The sequence below is a fragment of the Pleurodeles waltl genome, chromosome 3_1 (genome assembly GCF_031143425.1).
Source record: "Pleurodeles waltl isolate 20211129_DDA chromosome 3_1, aPleWal1.hap1.20221129, whole genome shotgun sequence".
Taxonomy (NCBI): Eukaryota; Metazoa; Chordata; class Amphibia; order Caudata; family Salamandridae; genus Pleurodeles; species Pleurodeles waltl.
Window position 1 is genome coordinate 301,615,730 of NC_090440.1, and position 15,063 is coordinate 301,630,792.

Consider the following 15,063-nt stretch of genomic DNA (forward strand, 5'->3'; position numbering starts at 1 on the left):
TTTTATTCAAAGTTTTTCCTTTGCAGGGCATTCTGGGGAAAACAACTTTGGGGAATCCTCACAAGCAATACCTCCCTGGACTACCCTTGATGTCTACTTTTCAGAAATGTCTGGTTTCCCTAAATGGTTCCCGATGCCAGGACTAATCGGTACACTTACCTTAGTTGTCATTATCACCACAATATGTTTTGGGACCTTCCCTGTAAGGGCACTTGGCCTACCCACACAAGTGGGGTAACATTTTTATAAGGAGGCCTGGGGAACTGCTGGGTGGAAGGAAGTTTGTGGCTATCCTAAGATTTCAGAACTTTCCATCACCAAAATGTGGCTAAAAACAGTTTTTTAATCAAATGTTGATATTTGCAAAGGATTCTGGGTGACAGAACCTGGTGAGAGCCCCACAACTCACCCCATTCTGGGTTATCCTAACTGTCCAGTTTTCAAAAATGTATAGGTTTGCTAGGTTTCCCAAGGTGCCCAGCTGAGCTAGAGACCAAAATCCGCAGCTAGGCACTTTGCAAAAAAAGCATCAATTTTCATTGGAAAAATGTGATGTGTCCCTTATGTGTTTTGGGGTATTTCCTGTTGCGGGCACAAGGCCTACCCACACAAGTGAGGTACCATTTTTATCAAGAGACTTGGGGGAATGCTGGGTGGAAGGAAGTTTATGGTTACCCTCAGATTCAAGAACTTTGCATCGCTGAAATGTAAGAAAATTCGCTTTTAAGACAAATTTTGAGGTTTGCAAAGATTTCTGGGTGACAGCACCTGGCGAGAGCCCCACAAGTCACCTTATTCTGGATTATCCGAGGTGTCTAGTTCTCAAAATGTGTAGGTTTGCTAGGTTCCCCTAGGTACCAACTGAGTTAGAGACCAAAATCCACAGCTAGGCACTTTGCAAAAAACACATCTGTTTTCATTGGATAAATGTGATGTGTCCACGTTGTATTTTGAGGTGTTTCCTGTTGTGGGCACTAGGCCTACCCACACAAGTGAGGTACCATTTTTATCGGAAGACTTGGAGGAACACAGAATAGAAGAACAAGTGTTATTACCAATTGTCATTCTCTACATTTGTGCCTTTCAAACGTAAGACAGCGTGTAAGAAAGAAGTCACTTTAAGAAATGCCCTGCAATTCACATGCTAGTATGGGTACCCCTGAATTCACAGATGTGCCAATAACCACTGTTTCTAAACTCCATATCTTGTGCTCATTTCAGAAATACATAGGTTTCCTTGATACCTATTTTTCACTCTTTATATTTTACCAAATTAATTGCTGTATACCCAATATACAATGAAACCCCGTTACACGGTGCAGCTCATTTATTGGCTCTAGCTACCTTGGTGTCTTGATGAACCTACAAGCCCTACATATCCCCACAACCAGAAGGATCCAGCAGACGTAATAGTATATTGCTTTAAAAAATATGCCATAGCTGGAAAAAGTTACAAAAGACAACGTAGACAGAAATGGCACTTTTTTTCAACTCAATTTCAATATTTATTTATTTCAACTATTACTTTCTATAGGAAAACCTTGAAACATCTAAACAAATGTGATTCAAGTCTGCCTGTTCATGAAAGCTTGGAAGATGGTGATTTAGCATGGGAAAAGAAAAGATGCTTTCTTCTGCAGCACCTTTTCCCATTACCCCACCCCCCCAAAACTAATTTTAGCTGTATTTTGGCTAATTTCTCGGTCTCCTCCAGGGGAACCTACAAAGTCTGGGTCCCTTTAGACCCAGTATGTTGGAAAAAAAGGACGCAAATTTGGCAGGGATAGCTTATGTTGACAAAAATGTATTGGAGCCTAAGTGCGAACTTTCCCAACTAGCCAAAAAAGTGCTCAGCACTAGGGGGAAATGTCCAGCAGCTAAGGGGTTAAATCCCATATGGCAGTCAAGGAGTCATTTAGATTAGAGGGAAAAAACAAGGTATAAAAATCTGACTACTTATCATTGGGCTTTCCCAGTCTATTTCAACAGCATATATATATATATATATATATATATATATATATATATATATACATAAAATAACAAATACATGCAATAAGTGGTAAACACATGTATCAGTATACAGACATTTAATCACTGCACATTCTTTCCTTCAGCTCTATTACAAAGGCTCTTTAAATGAGACTGCATTTGTTGTAGGTCAAACTTAAAGCAAGATGTAAATCACCTTTTCACATTTTAATAAATAAACAATGGACATGTCGAGACGTTTAAATTATACTTTTACCAAATATTGCTCTGCATCTTTCGACTTAATGCTTCTAAGCACATATGAATAGAAAAACGTGTCTAATTATCCAGAAAAATTAATACAAAATGGATGTAGCCGATTGTTTCACACACATCCATCTGAGGTGATTCAAAATGCGCCAACTATGCTTACCTGGTCTAATAACTGGTTGTAAAGTTCATGGCAGTTGTCAAAAACATATCTGTAAGTTGCATCTAAACAGGCTCGGACACAGTCCTTTACAACAGTGCTGGCTCTTGGGGGACTCTGTAACTCCAAAACCTGCAAAGCAGTGGTACAAAACATGGCGTTAAACAAAAGAACGTATACAAGTATTTTAGCTATATAACTAAAAATATGTGCTCCCATTTACAAACTAAACATTTTTTAACTCAAGAATGTATCGACGGAACTTCTGCGAAACATGCTCTGCTTTACAGAAACTAATAAAAATACTGAAGAATTATAGGGAGCATACTTTGTACCGGAAAATATTAATATACCGATCTATGATTTGTGAACGTATAGAGGAAGCTTCGTAACAATACGACTAAATAAATGGCTTTATATACCGCGTTATATCACTTTTCTGCAGTCTCTAAGAGCCATAGGTAACAGATGAACTGACCACTCGACCATTGCAGTGGGAGTGCAATTAGGATCTAAGGGATAGTATTATCCTGTAACCCCTACATCATTAGGGTTTCTGACTATTAAAAAGGTACCCAGTACTAACCACTAGGATACAGACCATCTGTTAGACCTTTCAGCCTTAGAGTGGTATTCCCCACAACCTTTTGCCTTCCTCTTCCACTTTTTCTAAACTCGTTTTTGATGGTATTAGGACTCTGCACACTTTACCACTGCTCACCTGTGCTAAGGTGCTTGTGCTCTCTCCCCTACAGATGATAATATTATTTTATCCCCAATTGGCATATTTAATTTACTTATAAGTCCCTAGTAAAGTGCACTACATGCACCCAGGTCCTGTAAATTGAATGCCACTGGTGGGCCTAGTGCTAAAACAACAAATGATGGACTGATTGCACAGCAAATCAAACATTCACCCCCAGTCACAGATCTGGGTTTTAAACTGGGGTGGCATGGTGAGCAAAAGAATTGATAGATTGAACTCAGATCTATGACTAGGGGTGAATGTTTGATTGGTTCCACATTACGTCCATCATTTGTCTTTGTTTGCTTTTGTCACCATAAGTGCGCCGTGTACACCCAGACGTGGGTCCTGGGCACACTATGCCACTGGATTCAAGCTAGTGTGACTGATGAAGGGTGATACCCTGAAACGGGTCCAGGATGCTTGTTTCCAGTCCAGGGAGGACCTGGCCTGGCAGTTCGGGCTGGACTGTTCCCATGGGGAGCAGAGTCAAGACTGATTTGCATATGGCTGGGTTCAAACTGGGTGGCATGGTGAGCAAAAGAATTGATGGATTAAATCCAGATCTATGATTGGGGGTGAATGTTTGATTGGTTCCACATTCCATCCATCATTTGTGTTTGTTTACTGGTGGGCATGGAGCACTGATTGTGCCACCCACTTAAGTAGCCATGTAAACATGTCTCGAGCCTGCCATTTGCAGCCTGTGTGCAGTTTTAAACTGCCATTCCGATCTGGCAAAATGAACCTTTTCCCAGGACCAAACGTTCCTTCTTAATACATATGCCACCCCTAGGGTAGGCCCTTGACAGCATAGAGGACATGGTGCAATGTACCTAAAATGTAGGACATGTAGTTTCGAATGTCCTGGTAGTGAAAAACTCTTACATTTGTTTTTTACCACTGCAAGGCCCATGTATCCTATAGGATAACATTGGAGTTACTTTATTACATTTGATAAGTGTAATTTCCAAACGGAAGGGATAACTCTAAGTCTGGTGTTTGTGGAATCACAGCTTTTCAAGACTGCTGTCTCTGGAATTTAAAATTCAATCTTATGGTCAAATCTGATTTTGAATTGCAGGTCGGAAAATGCAACTTTTAGAGAGTTGGCATTTTCTTGCCTTAGCCATTTGGTGCTTGCAGCCTGTCTCTGGTCGCATGACTGGGTGCAGTTGGCAGTTGAGTATTCCTCCTAGGCATCTGCACACAATGGGACTGTACGTGTGACCTGATGGGCCATCCCGGGCAGGATGGGAGGGAGAAACTGGACAAAGTCTCACTTACACCTGAATTGTCTGAGTCCTGTCCACCCACAAAGTACCTACCGACCCTGTATTGTCACTCGTGCCAGCTTGAATCCAGGGCAGGGGAGGTATGGAACTCCTCACACTTTAAAGCCACTGTCTAGAAGTTTCTCCCATCTTCCAGAACCAGGGCACAAGGGTATAAATACTGGACCACAGACACTTCCACTTCAGTATACCTCTGGACCTGTGGATACTCTGCCAGGAAGAAGGACTGTTGTTTTACTGAAAGACAGCCACTCTGCTGGACTCCTGCTTTGCTGACCTGCTGCTCTATTGCCTGGGTGAGAAGGACAGGACCTGCATCTCTTGAACCCAGAACCCAGTGTGACGTCAATGCCTAGTTGACTGGCCTCATGATTTGAAGCCTCAGGAACATAACAATCTTCCAACAACCTTGCATCTGCACCTGGTCCCTGCCATCTGTGGGCCTGCCTTGCCAAATGGTGCCAACCCAGTCCTGGATCCTTGGAAGTGGGCCTAAGGTGCTCTGCCAACCTGTGGAACCAGCAAAACTGACACATCTCCTCTGCTGCTTAGGGCAAACCCGAGCAGAACTGGCACATCGCTGCACTGTGTGGATTGGACCCGAAAAAGGCTGCCATTTGTGCCACACCCGACATTGCCTTTGAAACTCAAAGGAGGGAGGAGTTATAGAAAAAATACAAAAGACCTATTTCACAAACCTTTTACTGTGAGTATGTATCAATTAGCTAGGCTGAGACTTAACTAACACCTGATTTGTTACTCCTGGAATAAAATCTTTGTACATCAAGCACTATGTTTTTTCCTAAAACAATTTCATTTGTCAAAATGAATTTGATAAAAAGGATAGAGAAAAGTTAGATATGAATATCTGTGGGTCTCTTCCCTCAACATAGAATGCCAGACTGCAGTTTTGCGGGTTGTATTCCTCAAGATCACTGTTAGTCCTGGCATCCTTGGTGAGGTTTCCCCTATTTGCCTCAGACCTCCCGTTTTACTGACCACTTGTTTGCTGGCAGTAGGATTCTGGGAACTTTACCACTGCTAACCAGTGCTAAGTGCATGTGCTCTCTGCTTAAAACATAGCATTGGCTTATCCACAATTGGCATATTTAATTTACTTTAGTAACGAGCACTACCTGTGTCCAAGGCCTGTAAAATAAATGTTACTAGTGGGCCTGCAGCACTAACTGTGCCACCCACTTCAATTGCCCTTTAAACATGCCTCAGGCCTGTCATTGCAGAGCCTGCGTGTGCAGTTTACGCTACCTTCTCGACCTGACAAGTTGACCCTCTCTTAGAAATTAGAGATGTTACTGTGCACTCAAAGATACTCCAATGAATTTCCAGTAAGCAACCTTCCGTGTATGTAAGTGCTGCGTGGGTGTCAGGACCTGCCTATGTCCAGGAAGTACTGTAAAACAACTAGAAAACCAAACAGTTGACTAGAACCAATGAGCACTACTACTGGCCCATAGGCTCAAATGTTACAAACCAGTTTTAAACAATTAAGCAATATTTATCTGCTCTTATGTATCATTTATTTATAACATCAAGAACATGAAGAATAGTAGCCAATGTTCAGCTAGTTAACACTGAAAGTTCGGTACAAAATATTATCTTACATATATTTGACACCAATATGCAGCAAAGCATAAAATGTTAGCAATGCAGTTCCATTGAAGAAGCCTGTTTTTGAGGTTGGAGAAAGGTTATTTCTCATGGAAGTATTTAGACTCTAGATAGCAGCACATCCAATGTCTTGTTTCTGTTATATCAGGAATGTCTGTCTTCATGTTTAACTTTTGTAATATATCATTGGTTGAAACTTTGCATTATCTGTTTGTTTCAGTTACCCTTGAAGAAGAGAGACATCACTCCAAATTCACTGGGTTTCTTCAACAGAGCTGCGTTGCTACTCCTACTCCTATTCAAAACAATATGCCCCACTCACATCTATCCCACCCCAACCTACCCCACTCCAATCCTAAACAATCTGCCCCACTCAAATCCAAAACAATCTGCCTCAATCCCCACTGCAATCTGATGCACCCTAATCCAAGCAAATCTGCCCCACTGCAATCCAAAACAACTTGCCCCACTCTAATCCAAAAAACTCTCCCCCACTTCAATCTACCTCACTTCAATCTGCCTCACTTTATTCCAAAACCATTAGCCCCACTCCAATCCACCCTACTCCAATCTGACCCACTACACTCAAAAACATTCTGTCCCACTCAAATCTGCCCCACTCCAATCTGCTCTACTACAATCTACCTCACTTCAATCTACCTCACTTTATTCCAAAACCATTAGCCCCTGTCAACACCAGGGCAGTGCGCGCTCTATTGGTGACTAGAATGCAAAAACCCAGCACCCTCAAAACAACATAATTTATGCATTGTGCTGATATGTTGTTGTTTAACCTTTTGCATTGCAGAGTTCAATTCTGAAGACTTATTTTTAATGTGCTTACAAATGCTGTTCATTTGCAATGTATTGCTGCAGGCTTTCAGAGTGTGTTAGGGTGTGGTCCCTTTCCAATGCTTTCTAGAGACTTTCCCTCCAACATGCCTGGGTGTGGTTGTGGGCTGGGCCAAGACTCTATAAAAAGGAGCCAGCCCAGCTCCAAGTGCTCACTATTCAGAGGTCCCAGTGCAGATCAGCAGCTACTTCCTGAGCTCCTGTCCCGGTGGCCTATTTGATCTTCCAGACATCTGACTTTCATTCTTCATTTGGAGATCTTTGTTCTGGGTGGTAAGACGGTGGTTGGGCTGGCCTCCCGACGCCGTTATCGAGAACTCTCATGTTCTTGGGCCTAATTCGTTTATGATTTGGCAGAGTACATTGCTCGTGTGAAATATGCGCTTGAGTGTTTGTGACATTTGCAGGGTGACTTGCGAATCGGCAAGACGCGCGATTCATTTCATGATAATTTAATCTTGTTATTCATTGCACGCTACCATTTCTTGACAGTTGCATGGTGGCTTAAGAACCGGCAAGACGCGCGATTCGTTTTATGGTGTCTTAACTTTGTTATTCGTTGCGCGCTACCGTTTCTTGACATTTATATGGTGGCTTAAGAATCGGCAAGACGCATGATTCGTTTTATGGTGTTTTAACTTTGTTGTTCATTGCGTGCTACCATTTCTTGACATTTACATAGTGGCTTAAGAATCCGCAAAAGACGCGCAATTTGTTTCATTGTACTTTGATCTTGTTATATATTGTGAGCTGTTATTTCTTGGCATTTACATCGTGGTTTACAAATCGGCAAGACGAGCGATTCGTTTAATGATGATTTGACTTTGATATTCATTGCTTACTACCATTTCTTGGCTTTTTACATGGTGACACTCGAATCGGCAAGATGCACGATTCTCTCCTCGATTTTAATTCATGTTGTTTATTGTATGCCACTATTCTAAGATATTTATCATGTAATATTCGAGTTGACAAGTTATGTGATTTGTTTTTCCTGAATCCGCATTGTGTTATTCATGGTGCACAATCCTTTTATGGTGTTTACTATATATATATATAGATAAATCTACAATATGCACAATTTGTGTTGAAACATTTTAAGAGTACACAGAAGATCAGAGTTTCTAGATGCGTTATTGTATGGTCCGAGTATGCATTCTCAAAAAAGGATTTATATGACTGGTTTAAAATTTAGTCAGATGTTTTTCTGATTCTCATGTAAAGTAAAGTACTTGAATAAGAAAGTTTTCATTTAATCCATCTTGATTCCCTTACAGGTATTCGGCCATCTTGAAACTTAGTCATTTTAAACTTAATTCTTAGATTGTTCATGTTTTCAGAATGACTATGCTTAGAATCATAGTCTAGTATTGATTTCAGGGGATATAATTTTCATATTGTGTGTTCTAACCTTTTTCTTACTACAGGTCTCCTTCCCAGCTGTTTCCCTTCCTAATCCCCTCTTCCCCTTTTAAACTCTCTTAGCCTCTGTGATTTATCTATCAGAGTCTTGGAGCTGTTCAGTGGTGGACATGTTGGGAACGTGCGCAGACCCCGAGGATCTGGTGACTCTGACAGCCCCACCGCAATCCACCCCACTCCAATCTCCCCCACTCCACTTCAAAACATTCTGTTCCACTCAAGTCTGCCCCACTCCAATCTGCTCCACTCCAATTTGCCTCACTCCAATCCAAAACAATCTGTCCCACTCCAAACTGCCCCACTCCAATCTGACCCACTCCAATCCAAAAAAATATGTCCCACTCCAATCTAATTCATCTCACAATAAATCAATCCACCCAACTCCATCCCAATTCACCTCACTCCAATCCAGCCCCCTCTATCCAATCCACCCCACCCCACACCAACCATATCCACCCCTTCCCCCTCCAATCTGCCCCACTCTAATCCACCCTAATTTGATCAGACCCACTCCAATCTGCCCCACGCAATCCAAAACAAATTATCCCACTAAAACCCACCCACTCCAATCCAAACAATCTATCCCACTCCAATCTGCCCAACTCTAATCCAAAATAATCTGCCCCATTCCAATCTGCCTCACTCAAATCTGCCCCACTCCGATTCAAAACAATATGCCCCACTCCAATCCGGTCCACTTCAATTCAAAACAACCGGCTCCACTTCAATCCATTTCAATGAGCCCCACGCCAATGTGCCCCACGTTAATCCAGAACAATCTGCCTCATGCCAAACTGCACCACTCCACCCTGCCCCACTCCAACCACAAACAATCCACTCCAATTCACCCCACACCAATTCAATCCACCTCACCTCAATACCCATTCTAACAATCACATACAAACTAAACATTTGTCTTTTAACCCCAACCAGTAATGGATCACATGAAAATTAAAACAGAAGCCAGTTCAAGCAGTCGCCACTCTATATCATTTTTTGGATACTAATACCTGTAACAATAATTAAATGTTGATATGGATGTCTGTCTCTCACGGAGTACAAAATGACACTATTTAACATTAGCACGTAATAGCAGGGGCGGCTCCTCCATAAGGGAGGATTAGCGTTGCCCTTCTGCCAGGAGCGGCAGCTGCAAACCTTTTCCCCAAAAACTATCATAAACTCAGTTTTTTTGGAAAAGGGGTGGGGCCACGGGTGATGTGCACTGAGGGGGCGTGCACTGCGCATGTATGTTTATCCGGACGATCTGGGCTGGCCAAACACACAGGCGCACAGGGCTATCTCCAGCCCAGCAACACAGTTCTGAGCAGCGTCAGGATTGGCCGCAGGTGTTTTTTTTATTTTTTATTATTTTTTATTTAATCTATTTCTTTACCCCCGCACATGCCGACCCGCCCCTGCTGCTTAGCGCGAGCCGTTACTGCGTAATAGTGAAAGTAAATCACGATTTACAATAACTTGCATACTTTATACCATAGGCATACTTTCTAAGCGTGTACACAACATCACAAAATCCATCATCTTTTTCACAGGGAGATATTTAGACGAATACTTGGCTTGGCAACCTTTTTTTAAGTCAAAAAAGATAAACATAGACATACCTGTCTAAGCATTATAATGCAACTTTCATAGAGGTTTGAGAAGTTTTCTCTTATGTTAAAGATATTTTCAGTGAATGTTAAGAAGTCTTAACTACTTACACACATTTGTAGCAAGAGAGTGAAATGCAAACAACGACAAGCACTACTATTTGCAAATTTAACTAAAATAAAAATTCCCAGTTTTATTTATTAGTTTGTCATTATTGCAACAACTATTAAAATAGATTATCCGTGGACAATTTTAAGTAGCACCAAAACGCCAAGCAATTCAAATGTGTTTAGTTTTTCAACAATGAGAATTATTTAATGCAACCATATGAGAAAACTACCATGCTTCCAGGTGACCACTCTTTCAAATTCTTTCTTTGTAAGACAAATATATCTTAGAGCACGCAATATGTTATATGATCATGGAATTAATACAAAACCTACGTACTAAGTCCTGCATTCAGGGAACAGAGGAGAACCAAAACGAGGTGTGCCATAGTGACCTGTTTTTGAATGACTATTAGAAAAAAGTTTGTGTGTGATAGAATATTTTATAATGCTTTAGCGCAGTGGTTCCCAACCTGTGGTCCGGGGACCCCTGGGGGTCTGCGAAGCCTTCTCAGGGGGTCTGCGAGAGCCTAGAAAATTAAAAAATATTAACACATATTGACAAATTAGGTCCCCCGCTTCCAGTAATGACTCATGCGGGGGTCCCCAGATTCCCATGATGATTCAGTGGGGGTCCCTGGGTTCCATTAATGTTAAAATGGGGGTCCACAGTAATCAAAAGGTTGGGAACCACTGCTTTAGCGGCAAACACAGCTACCAATACAGTATTAGATGCTGTGATCATTGCTGAATGAAATGAAAGTTGAAATAAAATAACGGCGTCAAAGACACAATAGTGAGATGATATATTCTTAACTTTGCTCTAAAGAAGAAATGAAAGTGTACGCTTTTGATGATGTCAGCTCTTATTTATTTGTAAATATATCAAGTTATTACAATGGGCTAATATTATATTAAATGTTGAACCCACCAAAGGCCATATAATGTAGATATTTCGCGTCACTTCTAATATGAAAACCCACTTGGGCCCACTGCAACTTTTCTCTTGCACATGTTTTAACCCAAATTGAGGAATTTAATTTCCATATCATACACGTCACCACGTTCAACTGATCTGATCACAACGTGCTGAATGCTACAGCATTTCTTTTGATACTACTGGTGTAGACGAAACGTGAACATTTTACCTTCATGCGGAAGAAAGTGATGCTTGTTAGTAAGTCCACTGTTGATTTTAAGTCCTGAAGCCTTTCTGGATTGCTGGCTGGAAAGTTTTCCTGTTTTGGATGAAATCATGAAAAATCATAGATTCATATGTACAGTCATATTTGTATTGCTGCATATAATAAATGTAATGCCTGCCTTCTACATGGTTATTGAAATGAAATATTACTTTTATTTCTTTACGCATTTCATCATTCTTCTCTGTATATTCATACTGAAGAATAACATTTGGTTGAGGCTCTTTGAATGACCTTTTGTCATGCTTGTATTGCACAGAAAATAGGTCTTCACTGTGAATTGTCTAGTTTAATTCACAGTGCTGACGTGATTTGCAGGAACGTTTGCATGTATAAATGGTTAACACAGCATTTTGTGTTCTTTCAATGATGTTAACAAAATGCTTTCACAATAACTGTGTTGTTCACAGAGCTTTAGGCAAAACCTGACAAGCTCAGCCTTGCAAGATGATCCTTGGTGTAAGCATCCGTGAATGAGTTTTCCCCGATGTGAGAAAATAAACATTGAAAGCACACAACACAACCAAAAGTTAAATTAACTTTCTCAGACTGGACTTTATTTCACCATGTCCAGTCTTGTTAAAGCTAATGTATAATGTTAATATTCTACAAATTAAAAAGCACATTTTAGAATGCATGTTGCAATACTGCTTTACATTGGAAATTTAACTTATAATACACAATGTTGCAAGGAAACACATTTTTGATTTTCACACATCAAAAGAAGCATACGTTTCTAAAACACTGACAGAGCAATCTGTAGTCTCAGGCAAACATTGAGCACTAAAAAATAAAACAGAGGATGATTCTTCAATGCTCGAAATATTTCTAAATCTTTCTAAAGAAAAGTACTAAAATCAAGGAATGAATCATATAATATAAAAAAAACTATAACGAGTCACATGGATAGTGTGGTTCCGTATTGCCAATTGTTAGGTAAGCTACCCATACATTGCAGACCAGCCATGCAATGCTCATGACCCCATATATGACATCATTGATGTGTTGTTAAATTACATAACTGATGACTTTTGATGGTTCATGATTGTTCATTAGTTCACTTACCCTATATTTTGATAGGTCAATCCTCAGTGAGTTGTGTAACTGATCCAGCAACTTGATGAATTTTTCTCTCTAAAGACAAATCATGCATGTGAGATAAATATGAGATAAATCTGATGTTTATTAATTAGTATTAATCAAACATGATAATTTTAAAGCACAGTAAGTTTATATATATATATATTTTTATATATATATATATATATATATATATATATATATATATATATATATATATATATATATATATATATATGTTCAGCTTACTGGTCTGCTCATTACAGTCATTAACCTCACTTATGACATGATATATTCTGTGGTACAATGCACAGAGTCTGATGTGTGAATAAATATCTAGGTCAAAATAATTTGCAATGAAGCTGTCCATGTGTATAGATCTATTATATGCTTAATTGGCTTCACCCGTAAAGTAGCTCCACCTCTTCCTTGCACACTACTCCACAACCTTGTTTAGCAATTCTACATAGCTGTCACGTTTTTCATCTTCCATGTCATTTTCACAGCAGTGTATTGTTAGAAATGGGGTATTTGGTTGGCAGTCAGGTTACCCCCTGTCCAAGCAAGGACCCTCACTCTAGTCAGGGCCCTCAACTAACCCCTGCCTACCCCCTTGGTAGCTTGGCACGAGCAGAAGGCTTCACTTCAGAGTGCTAGGTGTAAAGTATTTTTACCGACACACACAGTAATCTAATGAAAATACTACAAAATGACACAACACCGTTTAAAAAAAATAGAGAATATTTATCTAAACAAAACAAGACAAAAACGACAAGAATTCCCAATACACAAGTCATCACTAAAAATGCAAAAAGGGTCTTCAAGTAATTTTAAACACACACTAACACTGTTAGCGTGAAAATGTACCTTGGGTGAGTCAAAAATAACTCCGCACGGGCGATTGTACGTCAAAAAGGGCTTGCGATGCATCGATTTCAATCACGAGCGAGACCTTGCGTCGTTTCATCTTTCATTCAATCGGGGCGCTTTGCTTCTTCTCTCTGCAGGAGCGCCATGCATCGATCTGGTCAGCACTCTCGGGTCCGGGCAGGCCTTGCGTTGTTTTTACAAGCCCAGCAGTACTTACATCGGAAACCCAGACGCACGATGATCTGAAAACCACGCAGCGCGGGTTGCGATCTCCCAGCCTCCGTCAGCGACGATGCGTGTCGTTTCTCCAGCTCCGTGTGCCGATTCTTCGGTCCCGTCGCAGGCGTGCATCGATTTTCAGCAGCGAAGCAGGTGGCGCATCAATTTTTCAGCTGCAGATCTGAGCTGCGTCGATCTTTTCCCTGCACGGCATTCTGTACGTTGATTTCTTCCTCTTAGGCTTCCAGCTTCTCCTTTCAGGGTCCCAGGAACTGGATGGATACCACAGGGCAGAGTAGGAGTCTCTCCAGAGACTCCAGATGCTGACAGAGAGAAGTCTTTACTGTCCCTGAGACTTCAAACAACAGGAGGCAAGCTCTAAATCAAGCCCTTGGAGATCTTCACAAGATGGAAGGCACACAAAGTCCAGTCCAGTCCTGGCCCTCTCACTCTGGCAGAAGCAGCAACTGCAGGATAGCTCCACAAAGCACATTCACAAGCAGGGCAGCTTTTCTTCCTCAGCTCTTCAGCTCTTCTCCAGGGAGAGTTTCCTCTTGGTTTCCAGAAGTGTTCTAAAGTCTGTGGTTTTGGATGCCCTTCTTATACACAATTTCTCCTTTGAAGCAGGCCTACTTCAAAGAAAAGTCTATTTGAATGCGAAATCCAGCCTTGCCAAGGCCAGGCCCCAGACACTCACCAGGGGGTTGGAGACTGCATTGTGTGAGGGCAGACACAGCCCTTTCAGGTGTGAGTGACCACTCCTCACCTCCCTCCTAGCATAGATGGCTCATCAGGAAATGCAGGCTACACCCCAGCTCCCTTTACGTCACTGTCTAGTGTGTGGTACAACCGGCCCAACTGTCAAACTGACCCAGACAGGGAATCCACAAACAGACAGATTCACTGAAATGGTATAAGCAAGACAATGCTCACTTTCTAAAAGTGGCATTTTCAAACACACAATCTTAAAATCAACTTTACTAAAAGATGTATTTTTAAATTGTTAGCTCAGAGACCCCAAACTCCACATGTCCATCCCCTCCCAAGGGGAATCTACACTTTAATCAGATGTAAAGGTAGCCCCCATGTTAACCTATGAGAGGGACAGGCCTTGCAACAGTGAAAAACGAATTTAGCAACATTTCACTGTCAGGACATATAAAACACATTACTATATGTCCTACCTTAACCATACACCGCACCCTGCCCTTGGAGCTACCTAGGGCCTACCTTAGGGGTGCCTGACATGTAAGAAAAGGGAAGGTTTAGGCCTGGCAAGTGGGTACACTTGCCAAGTCGAATTTACAGTTAAAACTGAAATGGCAGGTCTTAGACGTGATTGCAGAGCTCCTTTTGTGGGTGGCACAACCAGTGCTGCAGGCCCACTAGTAGCATTTGATTTACAGGCCCTGGGCACCTCTAGTGCACTGTACTAGGGACGTACTAATAAATCAAATATGCCAATCATGGATAAGCCAATTACATGCACATTTTGTAAAGGAGCACTTGTACTTTAGCACTGGTTAGCAAAATCAGAGTCCAGCACAGATCAACAACCTGGGAAACAGAGGCAAAAAGTTCAGGGGGACCACGCCAAAAATGAAAAGTCTAACACGTGTCCCCCCAGCTG

At 41.3% G+C, this 15,063-nt stretch overlaps 1 protein-coding gene across 1 annotated transcript in view; it reads right to left on the reverse strand.

Annotated features, from left to right (window-relative positions):
• The window catches only part of UNC13C (unc-13 homolog C), a 1,168,779-nt gene that overhangs the window by 502,463 nt on the left and 651,253 nt on the right, over positions 1-15,063 (reverse strand). Inside the window, exons 15-17 of the mRNA XM_069222447.1 lie at positions 12,330-12,398; positions 11,211-11,300; positions 2,405-2,533 (exon numbers count right to left, since the gene is read on the reverse strand). Of these exons, the coding sequence (XP_069078548.1) occupies positions 2,405-2,533; positions 11,211-11,300; positions 12,330-12,398 (288 nt within the window). The remainder of the gene's footprint in view (positions 1-2,404; positions 2,534-11,210; positions 11,301-12,329; positions 12,399-15,063) is intronic.